Raw genomic sequence first — 27,967 nt, forward strand, 5'->3', positions numbered from 1 at the left:
AGTGATACTTGAAATGGGGGTGGGATGTGAAGTAAAGAGCTGGTGTTGATCAGTGAAAGTGATACAAGGCTGGAGAAGGAGAAATCTGATAGGAGAGAACAGAAGACCATAGAAGAAAGAAAAGGGGGAGAAGAGATGGGCAGGTAAGGAGGTAAGGCGAGAGAGGGGAATGGTGAAGGGGGAGGGTGCATTACCAGAAGTTCGAGAAATTGACATTCATGCCAGCAGGCTGGAGGCTACCCAGACAGAATATACAGTGTTGCTCCTTCAACCTGAGTGTGGTGGCCTCATTGCAACTGTAGAGGAGGCCGTGGACTGGCATGTCAGAATAGGAAATGGAATTAAAATGGGTGGCCACTGGGAGATCTCGCTTTTTCTGGTGGACAGAGTGTAGGCGCTTGGTGAAGTGGTCTCCCAGTTGTTGGGTCTCACCGATATACAGGAGGCCACATCGGGAGCACTGGATGCAGTAGATGATCCCAACAGACTCACAGGTGAAGTTTTGCAGCACCTGGAAGGACTGTTTGGGGTCCTGAATCTAATTATCCTTTCTTAGCAAGTTAACAAATTTAACTACTGCTTCTTCAGCTCTATTGATGAGTTGAGAAGGCTGCAACTTGCCTAGCTGCAAGATGACATACTGTTTCTTGAGTTACTTGTTCTTATGGGTAATTTAATTTGAACTTTCAAAAATGATATTTCCAGGAACTCTACCCTCAATAAATTCATCTGAGTATTTGTGGCTCCTTTTATGCAATGTGCTTGCCCCCCCCCGGCATGCAATCATACCCATAAGTGATTTTTTTGTACTGTTTTAAAATACACAGAGGAACTTCATTTCTGCAAAATTCCCCTTTTTCCTCAGTAATTTTTGTTAGATTTGGTTTGGATCGAGTTTGTTGAAAAGAAAATAATAAACCCGTGCCAATCCTTTATCTGAGCACAGTCACTGTATATATAGAGTCATTGCCTAAGAATCCTCTTGGGCCCATTTCTTATAATAAAGATGCAAGTAATTAGTATGTATTTAAAAACGTGGTTGATGGGTTCTTGATCAGTAAAGTTGTCAAAAGTTATGGGGAGAAGGCATTAGGATGGGGTTGAGAGGGATAATAAATCACCCATGATGGAATGGTAGAGCAGACTTGATGGGCCATATGGCTTAATTCTGATCCTAGCTCTTATAGTCTTTTGGAATCTGAAAGGACCTGCTACTTTCACTCTGCTAATTGTCATTATGTTTGCTTTTCTACTAGAGCCATTATCAGCTGCAGCTTTGTCCTGGCGCTGACTGTCCGATGGTGATTCAGGTGCAGGAACCTAAGGCTCGGCGTGTGCAGTGCAGCCGCTGTAATGAGGTCTTCTGGTGAGTGACTGAAGTAGAAGTGTCAAAAAGTATTATTGAAGTCAGTTATACAGCAGAAAAACAGGCCTTTCGGTCTAATTCATTCATGCCGACCCTTTTGTCTTTTTAAGTCCCATCTCCCTGCATTTGGCCTTTATCCCTCTAAAGTACTTGTATATGTATACCTGTCTAAATGTTGTAATTGTACTTGCTGGCTACTCATTCCATATATCCACCATCTGTGTGGAAAAAATGTTGCTCCTAAGAGTCCTGTTAAATCTTTCTCCCCTTTCAATAAACCCGTGCTTTCCTAGTTTTAGTTCTCCTATCCTGGGAAAGGATTATGGGTGGAGATACGTCTCTACCAAAGGAGATCTAAGACATTCCTTCCCTCCGCTAGCCTGCAGGTCACTCTTTGGCACTGTGCAGCACCTGCATAGCCCCCTGATCAGGGTCACGTGAAGCCACGGGAGCAGGTGATGAATGGTTTTATGAGCAGCCGATGCATATCACAAGTCCTGGTTACGTGACCACTGACACCAGGCAGACAATCTCTGAAGAGTATTGATAATGGATGGGATCACCTGTCCTGTAAAGACACTGCCCAGAAGAAGGCAATGGCAAACCACTTGTGTAGAAATATTTGCCAAGAAAATTCATGGTCATGGAAAGACATGATCGCCCATATCATATGACACGGCACATAACGAAGGAATGAAGCTGGGAAAAAGACTGTAATATGATACTATTTATGATTTTATATAGATCTATATGGTTGACCATCAGTTTCCTTCGCTTCAGAGAAATAAGTCCTAGCTTGTTCAGTCTTGTAGTTCACACCCTTTGGCCTTTGTGAATTTTTCCTGTGTCACTTTCAGCTGACTAACATCCTTCCTATCCCCATGTGACCAAAGCTGCACACAATTTACGAAGTCCAGTCTTGCCAAAATTGTACACCTGCAACCAAATATGCCAATTCTTGTACTCGGTGCTCTGACCAACAAAGACAAGTCTTCCAGGTGTTTTCCTCACCACCCCCTCTACCTGTGTCTCCATTTTCAGGGAGCTATGTTCCTGTACTTCGAAGTGCTTCTGTTCTTCAACCCTTCCCCCGGTTGTGCTATGTGATGTGCAAGTCCTGCCCTGGTTTAACTTACCAAAGTGCAAGACCTCAAACCTGTCTGAGTTAAATACCATTTGCTAATCTCTAGCTTCTCAAGTTGGTCTATATTCCTTTGTAAATTTTGATCGTCCTCCCACAGTCCAAAATGTGTAAGACTCTGTATTCATATTTTGATGCTTGAATAATTTAATTATTCAGTCCTTTGAATGCATGAGTGAAGTAAATTTTGAATGGAGGTGCTTGTTTTATCCTTTTCATGCTTATAATTTATTGTAAATTCAAGGCAGTTTCACACATGGATGCCTTTATTAATACAAAATCTCCACCTTGCGCTCTGCCTTGTGTTTATGAACCTCACAGACCTTCACTGCTTGGAAGATTTCGGTCAGTTATAAACCTCTATAGGTCCTGTTGTTGTTTTCCACCTCACCTCGATGCCACCAACAAAATCAGGAAAATGTTCACTCAAATGGCTGCATTTATTTGACCTGCAAAAATATGTGTTTGCCACTGACCGACAAATTGCATGCTTAATAATTTTGTTGTTTTTGAGAGGTAAAAAGCTAAAGTTTCTCCCTGCGCCTTGTTTGGCAACCTTTTTGTTTTTTTTTAAAAAGTGTCTGTCTGACAGACACAGGACACAATTGTTAGCTCAACACTCAACCCAGCACAGTTGGAAGGCATGTAAGGAGTCGGCTGGATTTGAACCTAGGACCACTCGCCCTGAAGTCCAGTGAAGATACCACTACACCACCAGTCTACCAGACAGTCTTGGAGAGGATTTTGCCTCTATTTGTTTGTACCCCCCTCCCTTTTTAAAAATTCTGTTCTTTTTCTGGACCAAGAATCAGCCAGAATTTAGATGTAAGGCTTCTGACACAATTAGAGAGAAGGAGAAAATGTAGTAAACTTTCTGACATGGTTTACCTGTAATAATACTGATCTTTTAATGGACTTTAAAAGCTGAAGACTTAATTGTCTCGGCACTCTGAGAGATGATCTCAGAGGATCTGAGCTGCCAGTATTTTTCTCCTTGAATTTTCATTTCTACCCCCTCCAAGCCCCCTATCCCAGACATGTAACATGTGAGTACACCTTTTGTTAAAGGAGCAGTTGTCTGTTGTCAGCTATTCAAAGGTTGGTGTTTTGAGTCAGCGTGACAAGAGTTGACTGAGGTTTAGACAGGATTAAGACACAGATCATTTGGGCCAGTCAGGCTTCACTTGAGCTGCCAGCTGTCTTTTCTAATCAATACCCATCAACATAGTCCTCAATTTCCTCCCTCCCTTATTTGCCTGTGACGACAAGACCCCATTTTCTCTGATCTTTAGATTAAGAAGTTTATTCCAAATTCCTCTTTGGATCTCTTATTGATGGCTTCTTGTTATGCTCCTCCCCACAAGTGAAGTGATGTATCAATGTTATCAAAAACTTTCATCAGTTTATAGACCTCCAGGGTTTCCCCTTCTCTCCATGAGTAAAGGAATACTTCCTTGAAAAAATTTGACTGCAATCCAAATGAATTGAAGAGCGTATCATTTTACCTTGCATTTTCATGTTAGTACAGTCAGCACTGATTGTGTTTATTTGTGCTGATTATTCTCTCCTGTAGAGTTGTTAAATGATTAATTACTTGGATGTTGGAACAGAAAATGATTGGTTTGAATCCTGACTTGGGTTATCTGTACACATTCTTCCTGTGACCATAGGTTTCCTTTGATGCTACAGTTTTTTCTCATATCACTGTGGTTTGTAGGTGGGTAGGGTAATAGTTAAGAGGTGGAATTTGACGGTGGGGATAGTTAAAGGGAAGGAGATGGTGAGAATATAAAACAGGATTACTGTAGGATTACTTGTGGTAGTTGAAGGTCATTGTGAATTTGAATGGACTAAAGAACTTGTTTCCATGATGTATCACACCAGCTTTATTTTCTTTTGACTCTTTCTGGAGGCTCCAATTCCTTTTGGAGGACAAAGATTCAGTATAAACCCAACTAATAGTCCTAATGTAATATAAATGTCCAGGATAAAAGGCAAAATACTTGAGAGGAACCTGAGGGGGTACTTGGAGGGTGGAATGAACTACCAGCAGAAGTGGTGGATGCGGGTTCAAGTTTATGTTTTGTTTTATTTAGAGATGCAGAGTGGATCAAACTCTTCCGCCCAACAGTCCACACCTCCCTGCAACCCACCTATTTAACCCTACCTTAATCACAGGACTGTTTCACTTACTAACCGGTACGTCCAAGGACTCTGGTCTCCTCTGAGTTCTCCTGTTTCCTCCCAATGTGCTCAGGGGAAGGATGTACAAACTTCTTATTGAACAGTACCAGAATTGAACTCTGAACTCCACCCTGGACTGTAATAGTGTCTGTGACTTTATAATATCACCTAGAAATTTATTGAATAGAGCACTATAGTGGAGAGGTTACATTGTTGCTTCTCCCATTATATTGCCTGACTGGTGATTTTGTGATTTGTATAAATGACCTGGATGAGGTAGTAGAAGGGTGGGTTAGTAAGTTTACTGATGACACAGAAGTTGGGGGTGTTGAAGATAGTCTGGAAGGTTGTCAGAGGTTACAGTGGGACATCAATAGGATGCAGAACTGGGGTGAGAAGTAGCAAATGGAGTTCAACCCATGTAAGTGTGAAGTGGTTTATTTTGGTAGGTCAAATTTGAAGACAGAATATAATATCAATGGTAAGATTCTTGGCAGTGTGGAGGATCAGTGAGGTTTTTGGATCCATGTCGTAGGACTCTCAAAGCTGCTGCACAGGCTGACAATGTTGTTAAGAAGGCATATGGTGTGTCGGCTTTCATCAATGGTGGGATTGAGTTCATGAACTGTGAGGTAATGTTACAGCTATATAAGAGCTATATAAGAGCTCTATAAGAGCTCCAAGTTAGATCCACTTGGAGTACTGTGTTCAGTCTGGTCACCTCATTACAGGAAGGATGAGGATACTATAGAGAGAGTGCAGAGGAGATTTAAAAGATGTTGCCTGGATTGGAGAACATGCTTTATGAGAATAGGTTGAATGAACTTGGCCTTTTCTCCTTGGAGCAACGGAGGATGAGAGGTAACCTGATAGAGGTGTATAAGATGATGAGAGGCATTGATCTTGTCATCAGCATGAGGCTTTTTCCCAGGGCTGAAATGGCTAACACGACGAGGCATAGTTTTAAGGTGCTTGGAAATGGGTACGGGGTGGGGGGGATGTCAGAGATAAGTTCACACAGAGAGTGGTGGATGTGTGGAACGTACTGCTTGCAACAGTGGTAGAGGCAGATACAATAGGATCTTTCAAGAGTACATGGAACTTAGGACAATAAAGGGCTATGCGGTAGGGAAATTCAAGGCAGTTTCTAAAGTAGCTTACATGGTCGGCACAACATTGTGGGCTGAAGGACCTGTAGTGTGCTGTAGATTTCGATGCTTTATGATGTGTGGGAACACTAGGCTACCCATTATATTAACCTGGTTCACTGAGGAGTTTGCATTGCATCAGATGATATTTTTCAGCGCAAACACGAGGAAATCTGCAGATGTTGGAAATTCAAACAACACACACAAAATGCTGGTGGAACACAGCAGGCCAGGCAGCATCTAAAAGGAGAAGCACTGTCAATGTTTTGGGCCGAGACCCTGATGAAAGGGTTGCTGCTCTATAAAACTCTGGCTAAACTGCACTTGCACTATTGTGTTCAGTTCTGGTTGCCTCATTATAGGAAGGATGTTGAAGCTTTAGAGAGCATGCAGAGAGGAGATTTACCAGGATGCTGCATTCATCAGAGAGCATGTCTTGTCACAAAAGGTTGAGCAAGCTTGGGCTTTTCTGTTTGTAGAGAAGGAGGATGAGAAGTGACTTGATAGAGGCGCATAAGGTGATAAAAGGCATAGGTAGAGTGGATAGCCACATACATTTTCCTTGGACAAAACTGGCTCAGTTAATCAGCTAGCAGTTGTAGAAAGAAAGAGTTAATGTTTTAGGGCCAAAATATCCATTGCATTGACGCAGTGGTTTATCATATCATACATCTATCTAATCTTTTTATGTACAGTAAATTGCTTTTTTTTAAAAATGCAGTTACTGTGGGTGTACTTGGCAGCTATTTGAGGCAGTGCAATTTCCCACGTACAAGAATGAGAAAAACATGTTGATGTATTTCAGTGTTATGAATTGACCAAAAACTATTATACAAATCACATCATGATTCTGTGCCCTTGTTTGAATAGTGCAATATGTTCTTACATGTGTACCCGAATTGGAGCTGCACACACTGAGTCGCCACTGTCTGGCGTCATCTGACTTGTTGCATCACCGCCTGATACGAAGCTAGATGCAGAAGGTTGTAATCTCAGCCATCTCCATCAAGGGCGTCTTCAAAAGACAGTGTCTCAAGAGGGTGATATCCATCTTGAAGGATCCTTACCATCCAGGCCATGCGTCTTCTCATTACTACCATCAATGAGGAGGTACAGGAGCCTGAAGACACCCATTCAACATTTTAGGACCAGCTTCTTTCCCTCTGCCACCAGATTTCTGAAAGGTCATGAACCATTGAACACTAATTTGCTATGTTGCCCTCTTTTTGAACTATTTAATTAAAAAAATTATTGTAATTTATAGTAATTTTTATGTATTGTTCTGCTGAAAAAGAACACATTTTGCAACATCTGTCAGTGATAATAAACCTGATTCAGATTTTGAACCATCAGGGTAAACAAATGGAATCTTGGTTTAACTTTTTCACATTGCATCTGCAGCATGCCACATCAACAGTGAAGCACTCCATCTCTATTCAGTCCAGCGTATCTGCTTGATTAGTACTTAAAATAGAATCTTTGAAGGACAAAATGTATTCACTTTAATCTGAGTTGTTGCCTGGAAGTCTGGAAGTAGTGACATTATTTGAATTTTAACCAGCATATCTTATCTTGCAGCTTCAAGTGTCGCCAGATGTACCATGCTCCCACCGACTGCACCACTATTAAAAAGTGGCTCACTAAATGTGCTGATGACTCAGAAACTGCAAATTACATCAGTGCACATACAAAAGATGTAAGAAGATAGCAGCTTTTTGTGTATAATGATTGTGTACTGGTCTAATGTTCTAGAGATTATCTTGTTCATTTACTTTTAGCTGGCAAAGCTTTTCCTGATGTGTGTCCTTGAACATTGAATGGCTTCTTGAACCATTTCAGGTTAAAGTTCACATATACAATTGAATGACAGTAAACATGTATACTGCCAAATGAACAACATTCCATCAGACTAAGGTGCCCAACACAGTAGATATAACTCTCACAAAGCACATAAAGTGATATTGCCACAAATAACTTAATAAATAAAATATATTCCAGAAGATTGACTTTTAGCATAAGGTGCATTTACGATACAAGTTAAAAAGTAAACATTATAATGTTACTGGTGCTTTTTGCATGAGGAGAGCTGGGTAGTGGCAGGAGTTCAGTAGTCTCATGTCCCGGGGTCGAAGCTGTTTCCTACCTAATAGTCCTTGTCCTAATGCTATGGTGTCTAGTGCCTGAGGTTGTGGGATGGGTGGGAGGGATTCTTGATAATGCTAAAGGTGGAAGAGATGATTCTCTGATCAGTCCTTTCAATCCTTTTCAATGTCTTGGAGTCAGATTCCCTGTAATTCCTGACCCAGATAGTGATGCAGCTGATCAGGACACTCCAATGCTGCTCCTGTAAAAATTGATTAAAATGGGGAGAGCAGGAAAATGTCAATATCCCTGGAGAATGCTTGAAACAGTGTAACTAGTTTGCTGATGAAACTGCATTTAGTTCCATATTTTTAAAGAACAGTTTAAAATTTATAAACGGCTCTGGTAAGCTTTTAATTTCCCTTTACTTGATCATTAATTGAGCCCATTGAATTAGTTATAAAATTACATAACATCAATGTTATTGTCCTCAGAACTGTGGCAAATTCAGTAAACCTGATAATTTCTCAAAGAAGGAACAATCATATTGTCTTGGTAACTGATGGCTTACAATGAAAAGGAACCTTTCAGGCTGATCCAGTCATTCCTGACACTAATCGTTCACTTTGCGCTTGGATGTTAATGCATTAGGTGGTCTGATTGTGAGGTGGTTACTACCAAGGAATGTTTTCTTGGAACTCTGAAAGAGAGGCAGTAAAAGCAACCTCACTATTATCACTTATGTACAGGGGGGGGGGAGAAAGAAGACAAGTCATGAATGCCAGTATTTGCATTTATAGAATATCATAGCATTTTTTTTCCCATCTTCATCATCATACTTCAAAATCAGTGTTCAAGTACGTGCATAGGATAATCTTTTCTTTGTTTTTTGTTATTTCTTAGAACTTGATTGGCTGCAGATCTTGTCATTGCAGCATATTTTCTGTTACGCAAGGTCTGGAATGAAGGGTTCTGAGTAATCTGCAGTTTCCTTAACAATTCTTATTCATCTGTGTCAATCAAGAGTAGGACTTCAACCAAGAAATATTTTGGATATTTTAACAGATTATCAGTTGATAGGGTGCCTCACTATATTATAAGGTTTCCTATTTTCCCCCTAAATAGTTGAAGCTTTTGTGCTGTAAAATGCTGTGGGGTTATGATTATTAAATTTGAAGTTGTTGCAGTTGTTTTCTTCAATCATGTATGCTGTGGTCATATGCCAACCCCTGAGAATTGTTGTGCATTCATTATTACAGGCAGAACTTGATGAAAGAAGGACTTGTTTCAAAATTTAGTCTAGAAGAAACCACTGATGTTGGTTTATTTATTCTTACAGTGAATTTGGAAGATTTTGTGGAGAAGGCACTAATGGCATCACTCCATTCCTTTCAGATGCTCTGTGTAGTTAGTCCAAGAATCAGAAGCAAAAAGAAAGAAGCAAAGATCACCTACTCTTTTTTTTTCCCTTGCTGTCTTAGTTGATATAACCCTGTCTTCCCCTCAGTCCCTCCACCTGCTGCTCTGGTTGCCACCCCTGCCCCCCTGAATAGCACCAGCAAATCTGCAAGGATACTCATGCTCCATGAGTTTGGGTGCAACTTGTCCTCGTTAATATCCCACCTGCCCTAGAAGAGGGACTAGAGATACGTGTACCTGAAACCCTACACCATTGCCTTTAACCATGCATACAACTATACTTTCTTCCTACTTCCTGCCTCATTCGCACATGGTAGTCAAGTCGAGTCACTTTTTATTGTCATTTTGACCATAACTGCTGGTACAGTACACAGTAAAAGCGAGACGTTTTTCAGGACCATGGTGCTACATGAAACAGTACAAAAACTACAATGAACTATGTGAAAAACAACACAGAAAAAAAACTATACTAGACTGCAGACCTACCCAGGACTGCATAACGTGCACAAAACAGTGCAGGCATTACAATAAATAATAAACAAGACAATATGCACAATAGAGGCAGTAAGTTGGTGTCAGTCCAGTCTCTGGGTATTGAGGAGTCTGATAGCTTGGGGGAAGAAACTGTTACATAGTCGTTGTGAGAGCCCGAATGCTTCGGTGCCTTTTCCCAGATGGCAGGAGGGAGACGAGTTTGTATGAGGGGTGTGTGACGTCTCTCCGGCCTCTTAAATTCTCTTTGCAGGACCTCATCTCTTTCCTTTCTGTGTTGTTAGTGCCAATGTGGACTATGACCTCTGGCCGAGAACCCTTCCCTTTCAGATTGATCTGTGCCTGCTGAGAGATATCATTGATCCTAACACCAGAGAGGCCATGCACCATTCTAGAGTACTGCTTACAGCTACAAACACTTGAGACCTCTATCACTTTAGCCAGCTTTCTCTTTGTTGTACCCTGCAGTACACCATGATGCCATAGAGCTGTCTTTTTTTCTTGAGAGACCACACGTGCCCCCTTCCCAGCACCCCTTATTAGCATCCAAAACAATATGCATGTTTGAGAAGACAGCCAGAGGAGACTCAATTGGCTGCTGTTATCACAGTGATTAAGCTTCAACAGTGGTTCAATGACGGTGAAATGTTTTGGGACTGTTTAAAAGAGATGTGATCAGTAGTTTTTAAATGCAAGAATTCCTTTAATGATTGATGCATCTGAAGTAAGTTGGAATATGTGAGAAACAGTTAAACACTGATACCTATTCAGAAATCTGACTTTGCCACCCACTCTGAAACTCACCAGGGTCTTAGTTCCTACGTCCATCTAACACTTAATTGGGTTCTCTATAAAGATGTAATATTGTGTAACATAAAATCAAAGTAAGTTAGGATATTAATAGAAGTAATATCCAGTAGTCCACATATTTCAAAGTTCAGCATGTTGGATTATTAGAGTGACACTGTATTGTTAATTAGCTCAGTGTTGAAATATATCATTTCTTCAGAGTAGATCTTTAACATTGGTATTCTAGGGTCAAATTTCAATCGTCACTATTAAAAGATGGACTGCTAAGCCATTAAAGTACTGCAATTTTGCAATAATTCCAAGTCCTGCTTTGGTAAAACTATAATGCATCAACCTATTTTTTTGATTCTAACTGTTTCTTTTAAAATATTTTACAGTGTCCTAAGTGCAATATTTGCATTGAGAAAAATGGAGGGTGCAATCACATGGTAAGATTGATGGATGCATCATGCAATGTGCTTGATTGATTTTCTAGTGTGTAAGATTAACTGTTTTATTAATTTTCATTTCTTTTTGTTTCAGCAATGTTCAAAGTGCAAGCATGGTGAGTCATTATAAAAGCAAATAATATTTTACATTGTATATATTTGGAAAATTCACACTTACTGTTAGTAGTTTGCAAGGAAAAGTGCCATAGTCCTATGCATGAAATTAACTCTGTATGCCACAGAGAAATAAACAGCATATTACCTGTACTTTTGTGTACAATTGTGACTTGGAAGTTGTGAATTCTCTGGACTAGTGCCAATGGAGCATTGTTATTGTTTTTGGAAAAAAATCCGTGATTTGGTGGATGTAAAATGGTTTATGGTTGTATTAAAAAAAAATAACCTTGTTCTGGAATCTCATCCAGCATTTTTTTCTTTTTGTTTGTTTCTGGAATTTACATCTAGCGTCCAATGCCTATGTACATTGGGCATTCTTAGTGGCCCTTGAACTGACAAGCCAGCTGAGAGTCGACCTTACTGTTGGGTTTGGATTCAGATTTGCATCTGGCCCAGACCTAGGAAGAAGATCAGGTTTCCTTCCCTGATGGAAATTAGTGAATCAGCTGGGATTTTGCTGCTACAAAATGGTGATCATGTCAGTGAAGCAAGCTTTCAAACTCCAATTTCAAAACTTTGAATTAATATTCCAAGCTAGCATATTGCACTTCGGGTTGACTCCCAGACCACGCCATGCTAGTGCAGTGACTTAACCACCTTTCTCTTGTATTTGAGCTTGATATTTGAAAGGATGATATGTTAGTGTTTATGATGCAATCTAAGTTCTGTGGTATGAGGAAGTCTGCAGATGCTGGAAATACAAAGCAACACCCAGCAGGCCAGGCAGCATCTTTGGAGAAGAGTAAACAGTCGATGTTTCGGACTGAGACCTGTCATCCTGCTTTTAGAATATCTCTTCTTGGGATGTATCTATCTTGCACCTTCCAAACTGTTTCCAGAAACTCCAGCCATTGATGCTCTGCCATCATCCCTACTAGTATCCTTTTCCAATCAACTTTGTCCAGCTCCTCTCTCTTGTCTCTATAATTCCCCTTACTCCACTGTAATACAGATACATTTGACTTTAGCTTCACTCTCTCAAATCACAGGGTGAATTCTATCATATTAAGATCACTATTTTCTAAGGATTCCTTTATCTTGAGCTCTCTTTGAATCTGGTTCATTGCACAATATGCAATCCAGAATAGTTGATCTTCTAGTGGGTTCAACACCAAGCTGCTCTAAAAGGCACCTTGTAGGCATTCTGCAAATTCTCTCTCGTGGGATCCAAAATCAGCACCAACCTGATTTTCCCAATCTATTTGCATATTGAAATCCTCCATTGCTATCATAACATCGCCCCTTTGACATGCATGTTCTATCTTCCCATTGTAATTTGTAGCCCACACCTGGCTACTGTTTGGAGGCCAGTATATAACTCCCATCAGTGCCTTTTTACTGTTGCAGTTTTTAAAAAACTCTATACACAATAATTCCCTTTACTCCACAGTAATACTGATATATTTGACATTAGCTTCTCCCTCTCAAATTGCATTCTTAAGATTTAAGCATTTAAGATTCTTAAGCAACGTTCCCGCTTCCAAAGTGCTGGAGGAACTCAGCAGATCAGGCAGCATCTGTGGAGGGAAATGAACAGTCAGTCACTGATTTGGGCTGAGATCCTTTGTCAGGACTCTAGATTTCCAGCATTTGTAATGTACCTCATGTTGTAATAAAGTCAAAGTAAATTTATTGTAACCCCCTGGGTCGCCTCAGGCTCGCTCAGTTCGTTTCGTCTAGGGGGGGAGCAGCCTTCGGCCCCACCAAACTGGGTAATCAGCTGGTGTGGATGCTGTGTGATGTCCCCGCCTCGCCCAAAAACAGACAGTACACCATATGCAATTAAATGAGTACAATTTATAAAGGTTACTATAACTAAGTGATTAATAACGATACAGTATATATGAAGAGAAAAATAAAGAAAAGGCGCCAAACTTATCAAAGTCCAAACCACTTCGTGCCTAAACGTTGGAGCTCAATTACTGAAGTCTTCTGGCCACCATTTGCTCCCCTCCGAACTCCTCTACTCGCAGTTCAGGACCCTCCGAGTGGTCAACCAAGCACATCTAGCTTCATCCCCCCTCCTCGGAGTACCTCCCGGCCTCGGACCCCCACTTGGGATCCGATCCTCGCCCTGCTTACAGCATTGCGTCCTCTCTCTCAACCCCCTCGCTCCGATCTGCCCAAAAGCCCGTCAACAAAAGCTTACAGACTCAGAAGAAAGAACATTAATCCCCATTTGGTTTACAAAGGAATACCATTCTCGTTATCAGTAAATTAGCATTCCTGCTAGTTAACAAAAAGAAGAAACCCCCTTTACAACAGTAATGAGAAAAAGAAAAAACCTCCTTTACATATTGTCAAAGTACATATGTAGTATGTCACAATATTTCTACCTTAAGGTTCATTTTCTTGCAAACATTTACAGGAAATATAGAAATACAACAGAATTTATGAAAAATTATACATAACAAAGACTGACAACCTGTGTGCAAAAGAAGGCAAATTGTGGAAATAAAAGAAATAATATAAAGAACATGAGTTGTAGATTTTCTTAAAATGAGTCTGTAGCTTGTGGACTCAGTTCAGAGTTGTGTGTGAAGTTTTCATGCCTGATGGTTGTAGGGTAATAACTATTCTTGAATCTGGCGGTGTGAGATGCAAGGTTCCTGTAGCTCCTGCCTGATGATAGTAATGAGAAGAGAGCATAGCTTAACTGGTGGATCCTGTTGCTGTTGATGATATGTAATATGTAGAGGGAGGAATTGGCCGTGCGGCTTCAGAATCTTGTTTCACACCTGGGTAACTTACATTTTAAAAAACAAACTGCTGGAGGAACTCAGTACTGAGTTTCCTGTGGCACAAGAATGTACACTGACATTTCAAATAATTCAGATTCGAGCATCTGCCATCTCTTGCACCTAGAGTTTTCTTTCCAAATGTGCACTTACAAACTTCGCATGGGTACATTTGACAGCGCATATATTTTCACTGGTTGAAGATTTGTTGTGTATTGTAGACCTGATTTTTTTTCACCTTTCGTGCATAATACAGAGGAAATGAGCACCAGTATAGTATCCATATTCCTGGCTAAAGTTGGTTAAAATACTGGACTCCTTCATTCCACATGATCCTTTAACAGGTGGTGTACTTAGTGATTTGGACCAGGAAGAGCTTGGTTTTAGATGTGTCCTTCAGAATAACACTTTGTGGAGACAGAGTCAGGGAACAATATCTTGACATGGTACTATTGAAACTTAACAAGTCAAGTTTATGGAATTCTAAAATCTCTAATAGAAATCCAAAGACGTGGGTTAGTAGGTTAATCGGTCATTGTAAAACTGTCCTATGATTAGGCTAGTGTTAAATATGTGGGTTGCTGGGCAGCATGGCTTGTTGGACTGGAAAGGCCTGTTCCCTGCAGCATATCACAATAAAAACTAATTAACAAACAAGTAAATCAATCAATCCTGCCAATCCCATTCACTTGGTTTTCCCTCAAAAGTCCTGTGTTATGTTTCTCTCTCAAGCATCATTGTTGTGTTTATTTTCTTAGATTTCTGTTGGATGTGCCTGGGAGACTGGAAGACCCATGGCAGCGAGTATTATGAATGCAGTCGGTACAAAGAGAATCCTGACATTGTGAATCAGAGCCAGCAGGCACAGGCTAGGGAAGCCTTGAAGAAATACTTGTTCTATTTCGAAAGGGTAAGGGCTGTTTATAATAGATGTCTAAAATTGCCTGTTCTTTTCAGCTGCTTTCCAAAGCTGGCACTCTCCAATGGATGCATTGATCCAACATGTTTTCTATTTAGTGTTGGCTGTTTTGCATGTTTTTCCATTCAGACACATTCCACTTCTTATTTTAAGAGGCGTAACTTGTGATTGTAATTCTGGGGGTAGTATGCAATTTCTTTACTTGTTCAATATAGGTGGAGAGATGGGTAGTACTGAGGAAGCAGGGAGTCTGCTGAAGGAATCAGACAGATCAGGAGAGTGGGCAAAGAAGTGGCAGATGACGATAGACAATAGGTGCAGAAGTAGACCATCCGGCCCTTCAAGCCTGCACCACCATTTTGAGATCATGGCTGATCATCTACTATCAATACCCGGTTCCTGCCTTGTCCCCATATCCCTTGATTCCCCTATCCATAAGATACCTATCTAGCTCCTCCTTGAAAGCATCCAGAGAATTGGCCTCCACTGCCTTCCGAGGCAGAGCATTCCAGACCCCCACAACTCTCTGGGAGAAGAAGTTTTTCCTTAACTCTGTCCTAAATGACCTACCCCTTATTCTCAAACCATGCCCTCTGGTACTGGACTCTCCCAGCATCTGGAACATATTTCCTGCTTCTATCTCGTCCAATCCCTTAATAATCTTATATGTTGCAATCAGATCCCCTCTCAGTCTCCTTAATTCCAGCGTGTACAAGCCCAGTCTCTCTAACCTCTCTGCGTAAGACAGTCCTGACATCCCAGGAATTAACTTTGTGAATCTACGCTGCACTTCCTCTACAGCCAGGATGTCCTTTCTTAACCCTGGAGACCAAAACTGTATACAGTACTCCAGGTGTGGTCTCACCAGGGCCCTGTACAAATGCAAGAGGATTTCCTTGCTCTTGTACTCAATTCCCTTTGTAATAAAGGCCAACATTCCATTAGCCTTCTTCACTGCCTGCTGCACTTGCTCATTCACCTTCAGTGAACTGATGAACAAGGACTCCTAGATCTCTTTGTATTTCTCCCTTACCTAACTCTACACCGTTCAGATAATAATCTGCCTTCCTGTTCTTACTCCCAAAGTGGATAACCTCACACTTATTCACATTAAATGCCATCTGCCAAGTATCTGCCCTCTCACCCAGCCTATCCACGTCACCCTGAATTCTCCTAACATCCTCATCACAAGTCACACTGCTACCCAGCTTAGTATCGTCAGCAAACTTGCTGATGTTATTCTCAATGCCTTCATCTAAATCGTTGACGTAAATCGTAAACAGCTGTGGTCCCAATACCGAGCCCTGTGGCACCCCACTAGTCACCACCTGCCATTCCGAGAAACATCCATTCACCGCTACCCTTTGCTTTCTATCTGCCAACCAGTTTTCTATCCATGTCAATGTCTTTCCCCCCAATGCCATGAGCTTTGATTTTACCCACCAATCTCCTATGTGGGACCTTATCAAATGCCTTCTGAAAATCGAGGTACACTACATCCACTGGATGTCTAACTTCCTGGTTACATCCTCGAAAAACTCTAGTAGATTAGTCAAGCATGATTTACCCTTGGTAAATCCATGCTGGCTCGGCCCAATCCTTTCACTGCTATCTAGATATGCCACTATTTCATCCTTAGTAATGGACTCTAGCATCTTCCCCACCACCGATGTCAGGCTGACAGTCGATAGTTCTCTGTTTTCTCCCTACCTCCTTTCTTAAAAAGTGGGATAACATTAGCCATTCTCCAATCCTCAGGAATGGATTCTGGATCTAAGGAACATTGGAAAATGATTACCAATGCATCTGCAATTTCCAGGGCCACCTCCTTTAGTACCCTAGGATGCAGACCATCTGGACCTGGGGATTTGTCAGCCTTCAGTCCCATCAGTCTACTCATCACCGTTTCCTTCCTAATGTCAATCTGTTTCATTTCCTCTGTTACCCTATGTCCTTGGCCCATCCATACATCTGGGGGATTGCTTATGTCTTCCTTAGTGAAGACAGATCTAAAGTACTTATTAAATTCTTCTGCTGTTTCTCTGTTTCCCATAACAATTTCACCCAATTCATTCTTCAAGGGCCCAACATTGTTCTTAACTATCTTCTTTCTCTTCACATGCCTAAAAAAGCTTTTGCTATCCTCCTTTATATTCCTGGCTAGCTTGCGTTAGTACCTCATTTTTTTCTCCCCGTATTACCTTTTTAGTTAAGTTCTGTTGTTCCTTAAAAATTTCCCAATCATCTGTCCTCCCACTCACCTTAGCTCTGTCATACTTCCTTTTTTTTTTAAATGCTATGCAATCTCTGACTTCCTTTGTCAACCACTGTGGCCCCTTTCCCCCCTTTGAATCCTTCCTCCTCCGGGGGATGAATTGATTTTGCACCTTGTGCATTATTCCCAAGAGTACCTGCCATTGCTGTTCCACTGTCTTTTCTGCTGGGATATCCGTCCAGTTAACTTTGGCCAGCTCCTCCCTCATGGCTCCATAGTCTCCCCTGTTCAACTGCAACAGTGACACCTCCAAGTTGCCCTTATCCTTCTCAAATTGCAGATAAAAAGTTATCATATTATGATCACTACCTCCTAATGGCTCCTTTACTTCAAAATCGCTTATCAAATCCTGTTCGTTACATAACACTAAATCCAGAGTAGCCTTGTCCCTGGTCGGCTCTCATACAAGCTATTCCAAGAATGCATCCCTTAGGCACTCTACTAACTCCCTATCCTGGGGTCCAGCACCAACCTGATCCTCCCAGTTCACCTGCATGTTGAAATCCCCCATAACTACTGCGACATTACCTTTGCCACATGCCAATGTTAACACCCTATTCAACTTGCACCCAATATCCATGCTACTGTTTGGTGGCCTATAGACAACACCCATTAGGGTCCTTTTGCCCTTACTGTTCCTCAATTCTATCCACACAGACTCCACTTCTCCTGATCCTATGTCCCCCCTTGCAAAGGACTGAATCTCATTCCTCACCAACAGGGCCACCCCACCCCCTCTGCCCACATTTCTGTCCCTACGATAGCACGTATACCCTTGTACATTCATTTCCCAGGTCTGATCTCCCTGCAGCCATATCTCCGTTATCCCAACAACATCATAGTTACCCATTCGCACCTGAACTTCAAACACATCCGCCTTATTTCTGACACTTCGTGCATTCAGATATAGAATTTTTAGCCCATTTCTCCTCTCTCTGTTTGAATCTCTGCCTATTGTGCTTAACCCAGCTCCCTGAACTCCCATTGGGCTGTACGCCCCTAGAATTTTGTTGTTCTTCTTAAATTTACTTATTCTTTCTGCACATTTAACTCCATGTTCCGTCAGACCATCCCTCTGTACATGTGTCCTCCTTATCACTTGTTCCGCCTCACCTTTCTCTACTACACACTTAATATTCCTTAACCGTGTAGTCCCCACCTGTCCTTTATTCTTCATCTCGCTATCCTCTCTCACATTCTGGATCCCCGCCCCCTGCAAATTTAGTTTAACCCGCCCCCAAGAAGCACTAGCAAACTTCCCTGCAAGAATGTTAGTACCACTCCAATTCAGGTGTAAACCGTCCCTTCGGAACAGATCCCACCTTCCCTGGAACAAAGCCCAATTATCTAAAAACCTGAAGCCCTCCCTCCTGCACCATCCTCTCAGCCACATATTAATCTGTATAATCTTCCTGTTCCTTGCCTCACTCGCACGTGGCACAGGTAGCAATCCTGAGATTGTTATCCTGGAGGTCCTGCTCTTCAGCTTCGCACCTAACTCCCTGAACTCCCTACGCAGGACCCCTCACTCATCCTACCCACGTCGTTGGTCCCTACATGGACCACAACATCTGGATTCTCGCCCTCCCTCTCGAGAATAACCTGCACCCGATCTGAGATGTCTTGGACCCCGCCACCAGGGAAGCAAAATACCATCCGAGACTCCCGACCTTACCCACAAAATCTCCTATCCGCCCCCCTGACTATAGAATCCCCTATCACTACCGCTCTCTTCTCTTCCCTCCTCCCCTTCCTAGTCGAGGGACCAACCTCAGTGCCAGAGACAGGACCACTGCAACTTGTTCCTGGTAGGTCATCCCCACCAACAGTATCCAAAACGGTATACTTATTGTTGATGGGAACAGCCACAGGGGTGCTCTGCTCTCTCTGTCTGCACCCCCTGCCTCTCTTGACTGTCACCCATTTGCCTACCTCCTGACTTTTCAGTGTGACTACCTCCCGATAACTCTTATCTATCTCTGCCTCTGCCTCCCGAATGATCCGTAGTTCATCCAGCTCCTGCTCCAATTCCCTAACGGTCTGATAGGAGCTGCAGCTGGATGCACCTTTTGCAGGTGTGGTCATCAGGGACAACTGTGTTGACCCTGACCTCCCACATAACTGCATATGGAGCACACCACTGTCTCCCCCATTACCTGATCCCAGATTAGTCAGAATAAATGAAAAAAGAACCTACTGACCTTACCTTTTTTACCTCAGCAAGCACGTACTCAGGCTCACCGAAGTCCTTTTGCGCCGAAGCCTAGCACTCTGCTCCCACCCACTCCACTGCCCGCTCCTGAAAGTGAGCCTCTTTTTAAACCCCACGCTCGCCGCTGACGTCACCCGCACCTGCGCAGTTTTACCTTCTTCCTCAGGTACTGTCCAGGGAGGTCTGAGGGTCTCGGCCTACCTACAACGGCTGATCCTCCGATCTCCAGTTGTCTGTCGACCTCGAGCACTCCTTACTCCCGCTCCGCTGCCTGCACCGACACTGCCCTCTCCTGTAGTCCTGATGGACTACAGTGTTGGGAAATGTATGGCCATGTATGTTGGTAGAAGCAATAAAAGTGCGGACTATTTTCTGAACAGGGAGAAAATTTAGAAATCAGAGGTGCAAAGGGACTTGGGAGTTCTCTTGCAGGATTCGTGTGGAGTGGAATATAAAAACAAGGTTGTATTGCTGAGGCCTTACAAGGCATTGATCTGATTTCACTTGAGTATTGTGAGCAGCTTGGGGCCCCTTATATAAGAAAGGAAGTGCTACTGTCCTCTGGTTTAAGGGTATTCTTTGATTGTTTGACTGTTATGGTGGGATTCCACTTACTCCAATAAGTGTCCTGGATCAAATGTGGTTTTCAAAGGTGATGAAGAGGTTTACCTTTGGTTTCCTATTTCTTCAGTGGGAAAACCACAATAAAAGCCTGCAGCTGGAAGCACAGACATACCAGCGGATTCAAGAAAAAATCCAGGAACGTGTTATGAATAATTTGGGAACGTGGATTGATTGGCAGTATTTACAAAATGCTGCAAAGCTGCTTGCCAAGGTAAGTTACTTGTTCAATAATTATGAAATTGAAAGAGTACAAACTGAACATGAAAAAGCTAGATAATACTTTGTTTCTTTTATCCATGGGATGTGGGCACTGCTGATAGAGCTGCATCAATTGCCCTACTGAACTATGATTTGGTAATGTACTGGTGAACTGCTGTCATCTGGTGATAAATGTATTTGTTCTGTCCTGTTAGCAAGTTCTGATCTTTGACTCTACATCAGTGAATGAAAGGTGACTTATTTCTAGCTTGTGGTTGTGATCCGGAGGGCTACTTAGCATAACTGTAATTTTGCTACCCCTTTGGGCCTCTTTAAAAAAAAATGTGCTGGCAATGGAGAGGGTCCAGAGGAGGTCACAAGAACAGTCCTGGGAATGAAAAGGTTAGCTTATGAGGAGTAGTTGATGACTCTGGGTGTACTTCCTGGAGTTTAGAAAAAATGAGGGAAATCTTATTGAAACCTGTCAAAGATTAAAAGACCTAGATACAGTGGACATGGAGAGGATGTTTCTTAGTGGTGGAGACTAGGACTGTAGGGCACATCTTCAGAATAGAAGGACATCTGTTTTGAATGAAGATGAGAAGGAATTTCTTTAGCCAGGGGGTGGTGAACCTGTGAAATTCTTTACCACAGATGGCTGTGGAGGCCAAGCCTTAGGATGTATTTAAAGCGAAGGTTGATTGGTTCTTGATTATTAACAAAGTCATAGATTACAAGGAGAAGGAGAATGGGTTAAGAGGGATAATAAGTCAGCCATGCTGGAATAGACTCAATGGGCTGCTAATTCTGGCCCTATGTCTTGTGGTCTTGTCCTTTTAGTTTGGAGGTGTTCTCAAAGAAACCATAGCTAATTGTTGTGGTACATTTGGTATTGAAACTGTGGTGATGGGGAGAGTCACAGAGCATGGTGTTATCTCATGATGTTACACAGTCACTTTGAAATCAACATTGAAGTTGCCCATCCACAGTTTATTCTGTAACACTGTTGTGCCTTAATCTCTATTCTAAATGCTGATCAGTATGGAGAAATGCAGATTTATCAGTAATGAAGGACAGTAGGTGGTTATCATCAACAGGTTTGATATTCCATGTTTCTCCTGATGTGGTCTCCAGTTAGTGTTATTTCCTGGAGTTTCTCCCCCACTGACTGCCCGTCACTGTACCATCATTAGTCTGCTTGTCTTATGATGGAATAAAGCATTAACATTTTCAGGTCTAGCTTAACTAGACTGCAGGGCAACACACCAATTCTGGTGTGTCATAATATTTGAGAGTACAGTTTTGTGTGCCAGTCAGAATCAGTGCAAAGTGATTTTTCATATACTTTGTGATAGCGGTTTAATTTTACACTGTAAACACTTTAAAGCACCTTTTATATTACTGTTTACATTGTAAATATATGCTGTTATTTATGCACATTTTCTTCCATATTCATAGTCTGACCTCTAACTTTATTTCTTTTTCTGACTGTAATTCTTTTTCATTTATAAATGTTGAATATTGTTTTTCTTTGCAAGGCACACCCTGACCAATACACCTCTGCAAATTTCCTAACACATGTAAATGTATATGGCGAATAAAGTTGATCCTTGATCCTTACCTGTGTGGCTTGCTGGTTCATTAAGAGCCTGTGTTATGTGAGTTCACTGTACACCAGAATGGGTAGGAGTGGCTTTTTCTGTGTCAGATATTAGTGAATTGAAATTTACAGTCGTAGTTACATTATTTTAATCCAGATTTAAGTTATTAAATTTAAATTTCCTGCCTTTTGCCCTCCCTACAGAGTCTAACGTCCTTTTGTTCTTACAGTTTCTGATTTTTATCATCATAGAGTTAAAAGTGGCCACAATCCATTCCAGCTACTTCCTCTTCTAAGATTCTCAGAATCTTAACTCCTGTCAAGCTTTTGTCACTTGTCCAAAAGCCTCTGTTGCTTATTTTGAAATTCTGTTTGGTTATGCTGCTGCAATTTTCCTTGTGGATATTTTATTAAATTTAAGTAGTAACCTGACAGTACACTGCCAAGGCTGATGACCAGCTGCACACACCACTATTGTCTTAAGTTGTGATCCCAGGTGGATGCACTGTTAAGTTTCTTATATGCTATTCAGTGAGAAAGTTGGTGCTTTCAAGATGCTAGTGACCCAACAACAATGCACAGTGTAATCATGACCTCAAACTTTGTAGGTGAGCATGGATTGCCATAGAGTGCCATGTTTTCATTAGATTGTTCAACACAGTTCCAAAAGAAGACACATTATGCCTGGGAATTCATCACAATTCAGGAAAAAGAAAGTATACAGTGAGGTCACTTGCACTATCAAATTGATCTTTGTGTAGTTCAGAGTCTTTCTTGCACTCCCCATAGGCATTCCTTGTTGCCTCATTATCAGTGGGTTGGAGTTTGTACAATTTTTAATGGGCAAGAGCTTTACACCATATAATGTGAGAATTAATTCTATTACAAAATCATGATTGCCATTTAAATGGATTCAGGGTTTTTGTTTCCAGAAAAGGCAATGATTAATCATTCTGATCTCCAGAGTATTCATTACAGTGAAATTCAAGGGGATAACTCCAATCAATGGTCATCTCTGGTTTGGATTCTAAGAATTGTGTTTAAAGATAAAGGTTCAAGCTTAGTCTGTCATTACTTAATGCAACAGTCGGTCAAGTTGTGCTTTCGGATGTTACGCAACAGTAATTACTTCTAATTGCCCATGACCTTAATTGAAAGCATTTGGTCCTGCTCTATGATCAGGGTCCAACTCTATTTTTTGCCTCATTTAAATACCTCGGTACTGTCAGTGCTGAAAAATAATTCTGTGGATTAGCTCTGTGTGGAAGGAAAAATCTGTTGATTATCTCTGAGAGGTCTGGGAAGCTTGTAACAATTAATATAATAGTTGATAATATTAACATTACAAATGACTTCAGTAACTGATTGAAGAAACATGGGTTATCTATCTGGGCTAAAAGTTTTGCTCAAAGGAAATCCCTTTCCAAGGGTGATAAACTTGCTATATGCCATAGAAAAGCAGCTTATAGTATGCATCCCTGCTAACAGGCTTGGAATTTGTCAGGAGTGTGTTAAGGAAGAGAGGTGTAATTGCTGGGACCTCTCAAGATTGCATGGCAGTTTTGTCTTTGTAAGCACATTCACAAGATTTGGGTTGTCTGCAGTTAACCGTCATTGGCACTGTTGTGGTGGGAATGAAATTTGGCCAGTTAGATTCTTTCAAGGCATGGCTTCATGCAAGGTTATTCAGTCAGCCACTAACACAAGTACAGGTGCACTGTACCGTGCAGCTCATGAATTACTGTAGTAGGCTGTAAAGGGATTATAAACACATTGGTTTGGCAGAATGGCTTGTTTTTGGCAAAATGTTACTGGAAATTCTGTCCAAAAGTTTCTAATAATTTTTTTCTCTTTCCAAAGTGTCGGTACACCTTGCAGTATACCTATCCATACGCATACTATATGGAGTCAGGGCCCAGGAAAAAACTGGTAAGAGCTTTGGCCATATAGGGATTTTGATGGAGCAGTTTTTTATCCCCAGTTGCCAAAATGTAATGTAGAAACTTGATGTGGAGTATAGTCATTTTGCCTTTTGATACACTTCCTACTACATTCATTCTGAAGTGAGAGATTGTTCTATTAAACTAAAGGCTTAATACCATTTTTTGTGTTCAATTGAAGTCTTTACTGTTGATCAATATGCACGATGTGGAATTCAGAAATGGTCTTGACTTTCCCTCCTCTCTAATAGGCCTTTGTGCTCATCAGACTTGATTTATTTAGAGATATAACACTGTAACAGGTCCTTCCAGCCTAATGAGCTGCATTGCCCAACTACACCCATGTGACTAGTTAACCTACTCATGTATGTCTTTGGGATGTGGGAGGAAACTGGCGCACCCAGGAGAAAAACACACAGGCATGGAGAGAGGATACAAGCTCCTTACAGGCGGCAGTGGAATTGAACCAGCTTGCTAACCATTATGATACTGTGCTGGCCTCCATCCACAACCCCTCCATTGTTTTCTTTTTAGAAATTTGTAGTACCATATTCTCTTTTATCCTCAATGGCATACCTGTTAGTGCAGAGGAATTTTGGGCATCAGAGGCTGTAAAGCCCTTAATAAAGATACTGAAGAGGTTTACTTACGGGGCTAGGTATACAAGCGAGATTGGAAAAGTTCTTTTTATTGGAGCAGAAAAGGCCAAGAGTTGATGTAATAAATGTTATTAAGGTGGAAGGCTCTTGCAGACTAGAATGAAAAGTATTCTTGATGGGTGTGCCAAAGCCAAAAGTATTGGCAAAGTTCCTAAGTTTTCTTTATCAGTGTTTTAGGAGCAGGTTGCTGCCTCTGTTTTAATTATAAAAGAACATTCGACAGGTTCTTGCATAGCTGCCAAGGCCAAACCATCTCCTGTGCAGTAAATTATTGATTCTCTGCAGGTCAGAACAACACTGGTCTCACAGTTTTACTGACTTGAAAATTATCTCTTCCAGTTTGAATACCAGCAAGCACAGCTGGAGGCAGAGATTGAGAATCTGTCATGGAAGGTGGAGCGAGCAGACAGTTATGACCGAGGGGTAAGCAGTGTATTGGGATGGATTGCTGTTTTTACCCCTACCCACATCATTATGCATTCACAAGTGTCATTGGCAACGCATTCAGAGATGCAGTTTTGCACACCACTATTGTAATGTGTGGTCATTTGAGTTGCCATTGTCTTCTTGTCAGCTTGAACCAGTCTAGCCATTCTCCTGTGACCTCTGTCATTAACAAAGTGTTTTCACTCACAGAACTGCTGCTCACCGGATGTATTTTGTACCATTCTCTGTAAACTGTTGTGCGTGAAAATCCCAGGAGATCAGCACTTTTCCACTGCCAAAGTTAATTAGATCATATTTCTTCCCCATTCTGAAGTTTGGTCTGAACAACAACTGAACCTCTTGATCATGTCTGCTTGCTTTTATGCATTGAGTTGCTGCTGCATGATTGGCTGATTCGATATTTGCATTAATGAGCAGGTGTACGTAATAAAGTGGCCACTAAGTGTATAACCACAAGCACCGAAAGTTGTTAGTAACTTGAGTTAATTAACTTTATCTGTTTACTTAGTTACCTGTAAACTACATTTTACATGTGTGCAGATTTTAGCTACTTAATCTTGTAGTTTGAATTTGCAGTGATAAGAAAATTTGCAGTAAAGTCAAAACGAATACATACAGTTAAATCACACTTGTTCATGCCTTCTATTCGCCATGGAAATGGCTCTCAGTGGGCTCTTTAGCTGGTGCTAAAGCTCACTGTACTTCAGTATAAGTTACAGATATATTTCCTATTTTTTCTAAAGAAAGATTCTGTGTGAACTTTGTTTCGATATCATTTATCTACGAGGTGTAGGAGCATATATTAAGATTAATCTCATTTGTATTTCAGGATCTAGAGAATCAAATGCATATAGCAGAACAGAGGCGTAGGACGCTGCTTAAAGATTTTCATGACACCTCAGACTAAAAGAGTCCTTTGGACATGGTGACACTTCGAATGAGACCTTGGCTGGGGAAGATGAAGAAATACTGGCTTTAGTTCCTTGTTTCTTTTATCATCTGACATCCTTTGGTTTTCTTTTGTTTGTTGGAATAGTCAGAAACACTCATGGGTGTTTCCATTCATGAGTTATAATAGTGTTAGACTTTTTTTTAGAGGGAAAAAAGATGTATTTCTTTTTTTTAAAAAGAAGAATGTGTTAACATTTTAAGAAGTCTTGGCTTTTACAAACACTTTCACAGAGACTGGAAAGATTGCAGAAGCCACAACACCCCACAGACTTTTAATGTAAGTTTTCACTAGAACAAGAATATTTGGGACATCTGTGGCACAACCTAATTATATCGTGCACACTGGCACCAACGCACGCTGCTTAAGCGACGGCTGGGAATTGAAAACTGCTTAAAGAGGAGTTGTTTGGGAAATATTTGGTTTTCTGGTATCTTGCTTTACTGTTAGTTGCCTGCTTTGGCTGGGAACAATCTTCTTTCTGTTTGATTTGAGGGGGATTAATGTCAACATTAATTTATATGTAGATGCAGGAAGTGGCCTGTCTTTGTGACATGTAGTGAACTTCCTAATACCTGCTGGAGAGCACAGTAAAAAATATGCCCCGCATTCTCCCCAAGGTGGAAAGGGAACGTGACAATTCAATAAGTTTGCTGTTATTATCTCTATTTTGAGCAGAACAGCTGATGACTTATACTGGTAATGATGCTCATGAATATTCATGAACTTCATGAACTACCCAACTTGCTCCCCACCCCACACCTTACCATGCACAGCAGTTTGTTACAACCTTGTTACCGGATCAGCATCAACAATTTTTAAAATAGTTTATACCCTTTTTTTAAAAAGAGAAAAAAAAAGTGTTTTGAGCTTTTTTCCCTAGACACACTTCTTGTAACAGTTTAGTGATGTACTTACTCTTGGTAAAATGGGGTCCTGGTTGTGTATGTGGGTTACCAGGATATATAATAAGTATGTTTTTATACATTTCATATTTGTCACACTACCTCGAGTGCATTCAGCATTCTGATCCATAATAGTAAGAAGAGTGAAAAATTAATTTTTGTTTTGCTTAGCATTGGTGAATAGGGGAACTATTTATGACGTGAATCTTTTTTCTCTCCCCGCCCCTCTGACGATGCAGCTGAGAGGTTGTGTAACTGCTGTAATGTTTTCAACTATTTGTGCTTTGTGCAGCAATAGAACCACTGTATCCTTGTTACTGGTATAAAAGACTATTTAATTCTACAGGCTTGCCATTGTCTGAAACCTTGCCGACCCTTTTCTCAGTCAAGTGCCACCTTCCTGAGGGCAGCGCGTGCTGAGCTCTGGGTGAATTTGATTCTTTTTGACTGTTTGTCTTCTGCTGACCAGTGGCCGCCGTGCTCTGAATTTAGATGACACCTGGTATCAGTGATCTAGCCACCTGTCTCACTGGCATGCGTCACCACAACTGCAGATCAGCTGATGCAGGATGTGGCGGCAATGTCAACCACTCTGTTTGATTTAATTTTTCTTCCTCTCAAGCCAGAGTTTTGAAATTTCTGTCCCTTGAGATCCAGTTTCTGGTTTTCTCCAATGGCAAGGAACTCTTTGCAAGCAATAAAAATGTGTTTTTTTTTTCTATTCTGCAGCATAACTAGTTGGAAGATTTCAACAACTAATTTAATTTTGAGCTTGTTACTATGCATGCTCAAGGTTTGCAGTGTTACTGAAACCACTTGATTGAATTATTACCTTGTAGCTGCTGCCCTCTTATCCCAATGTGAGCTGAATCACATGGATAACGTTGAATAAATCTCACAGCAATGTAGATTAACTCTTAACCCTTTTGCTTCCTGTTTCCATTTTGAATTTGGGCTGTTTGCTGGAATTGGGGAAATGTTTTAATTGGATCTCTGCCTGGGGGACTGGAAGTTTTGATCGCCATCAGAATGTCTCATCTCACAGTATTAGTCATAGAGTTATAGAACACTACAGCACAGAAAAGACCCTTTGACCCATTTAGTCGGTACCAACTTATTTATCTGGCTAATGTCGTCGACCTGCACCTGGACCATAGCCCCCCATACCCCTCTCATCCATGTACCTATCCAAAATTCTCTAGAAGTTGAAATTGAACCAGCATCCTCCTCTTCCACTGACAGCTCATTCCACAG

At 41.2% G+C, this 27,967-nt stretch overlaps 1 protein-coding gene across 1 annotated transcript in view; it reads left to right on the top strand.

The window, feature by feature from the left end:
• Positions 1-27,634, top strand: part of arih2 (ariadne homolog 2 (Drosophila)) — a 79,958-nt gene extending 52,324 nt beyond the window's left edge. The window contains exons 7-15 of the mRNA XM_059943987.1: positions 1,257-1,366; positions 7,418-7,535; positions 11,020-11,070; positions 11,165-11,186; positions 14,744-14,895; positions 20,083-20,226; positions 23,674-23,742; positions 24,752-24,835; positions 25,689-27,634. Coding sequence (XP_059799970.1) covers positions 1,257-1,366; positions 7,418-7,535; positions 11,020-11,070; positions 11,165-11,186; positions 14,744-14,895; positions 20,083-20,226; positions 23,674-23,742; positions 24,752-24,835; positions 25,689-25,766 — 828 coding nt within the window. The 3' untranslated portion in view covers positions 25,767-27,634. The remainder of the gene's footprint in view (positions 1-1,256; positions 1,367-7,417; positions 7,536-11,019; positions 11,071-11,164; positions 11,187-14,743; positions 14,896-20,082; positions 20,227-23,673; positions 23,743-24,751; positions 24,836-25,688) is intronic.
• Positions 27,635-27,967: the final 333 nt, after the last annotated feature.

This window comes from Hypanus sabinus, chromosome 19 (genome assembly GCF_030144855.1).
Source record: "Hypanus sabinus isolate sHypSab1 chromosome 19, sHypSab1.hap1, whole genome shotgun sequence".
Lineage (NCBI taxonomy): Eukaryota > Metazoa > Chordata > Chondrichthyes > Myliobatiformes > Dasyatidae > Hypanus > Hypanus sabinus.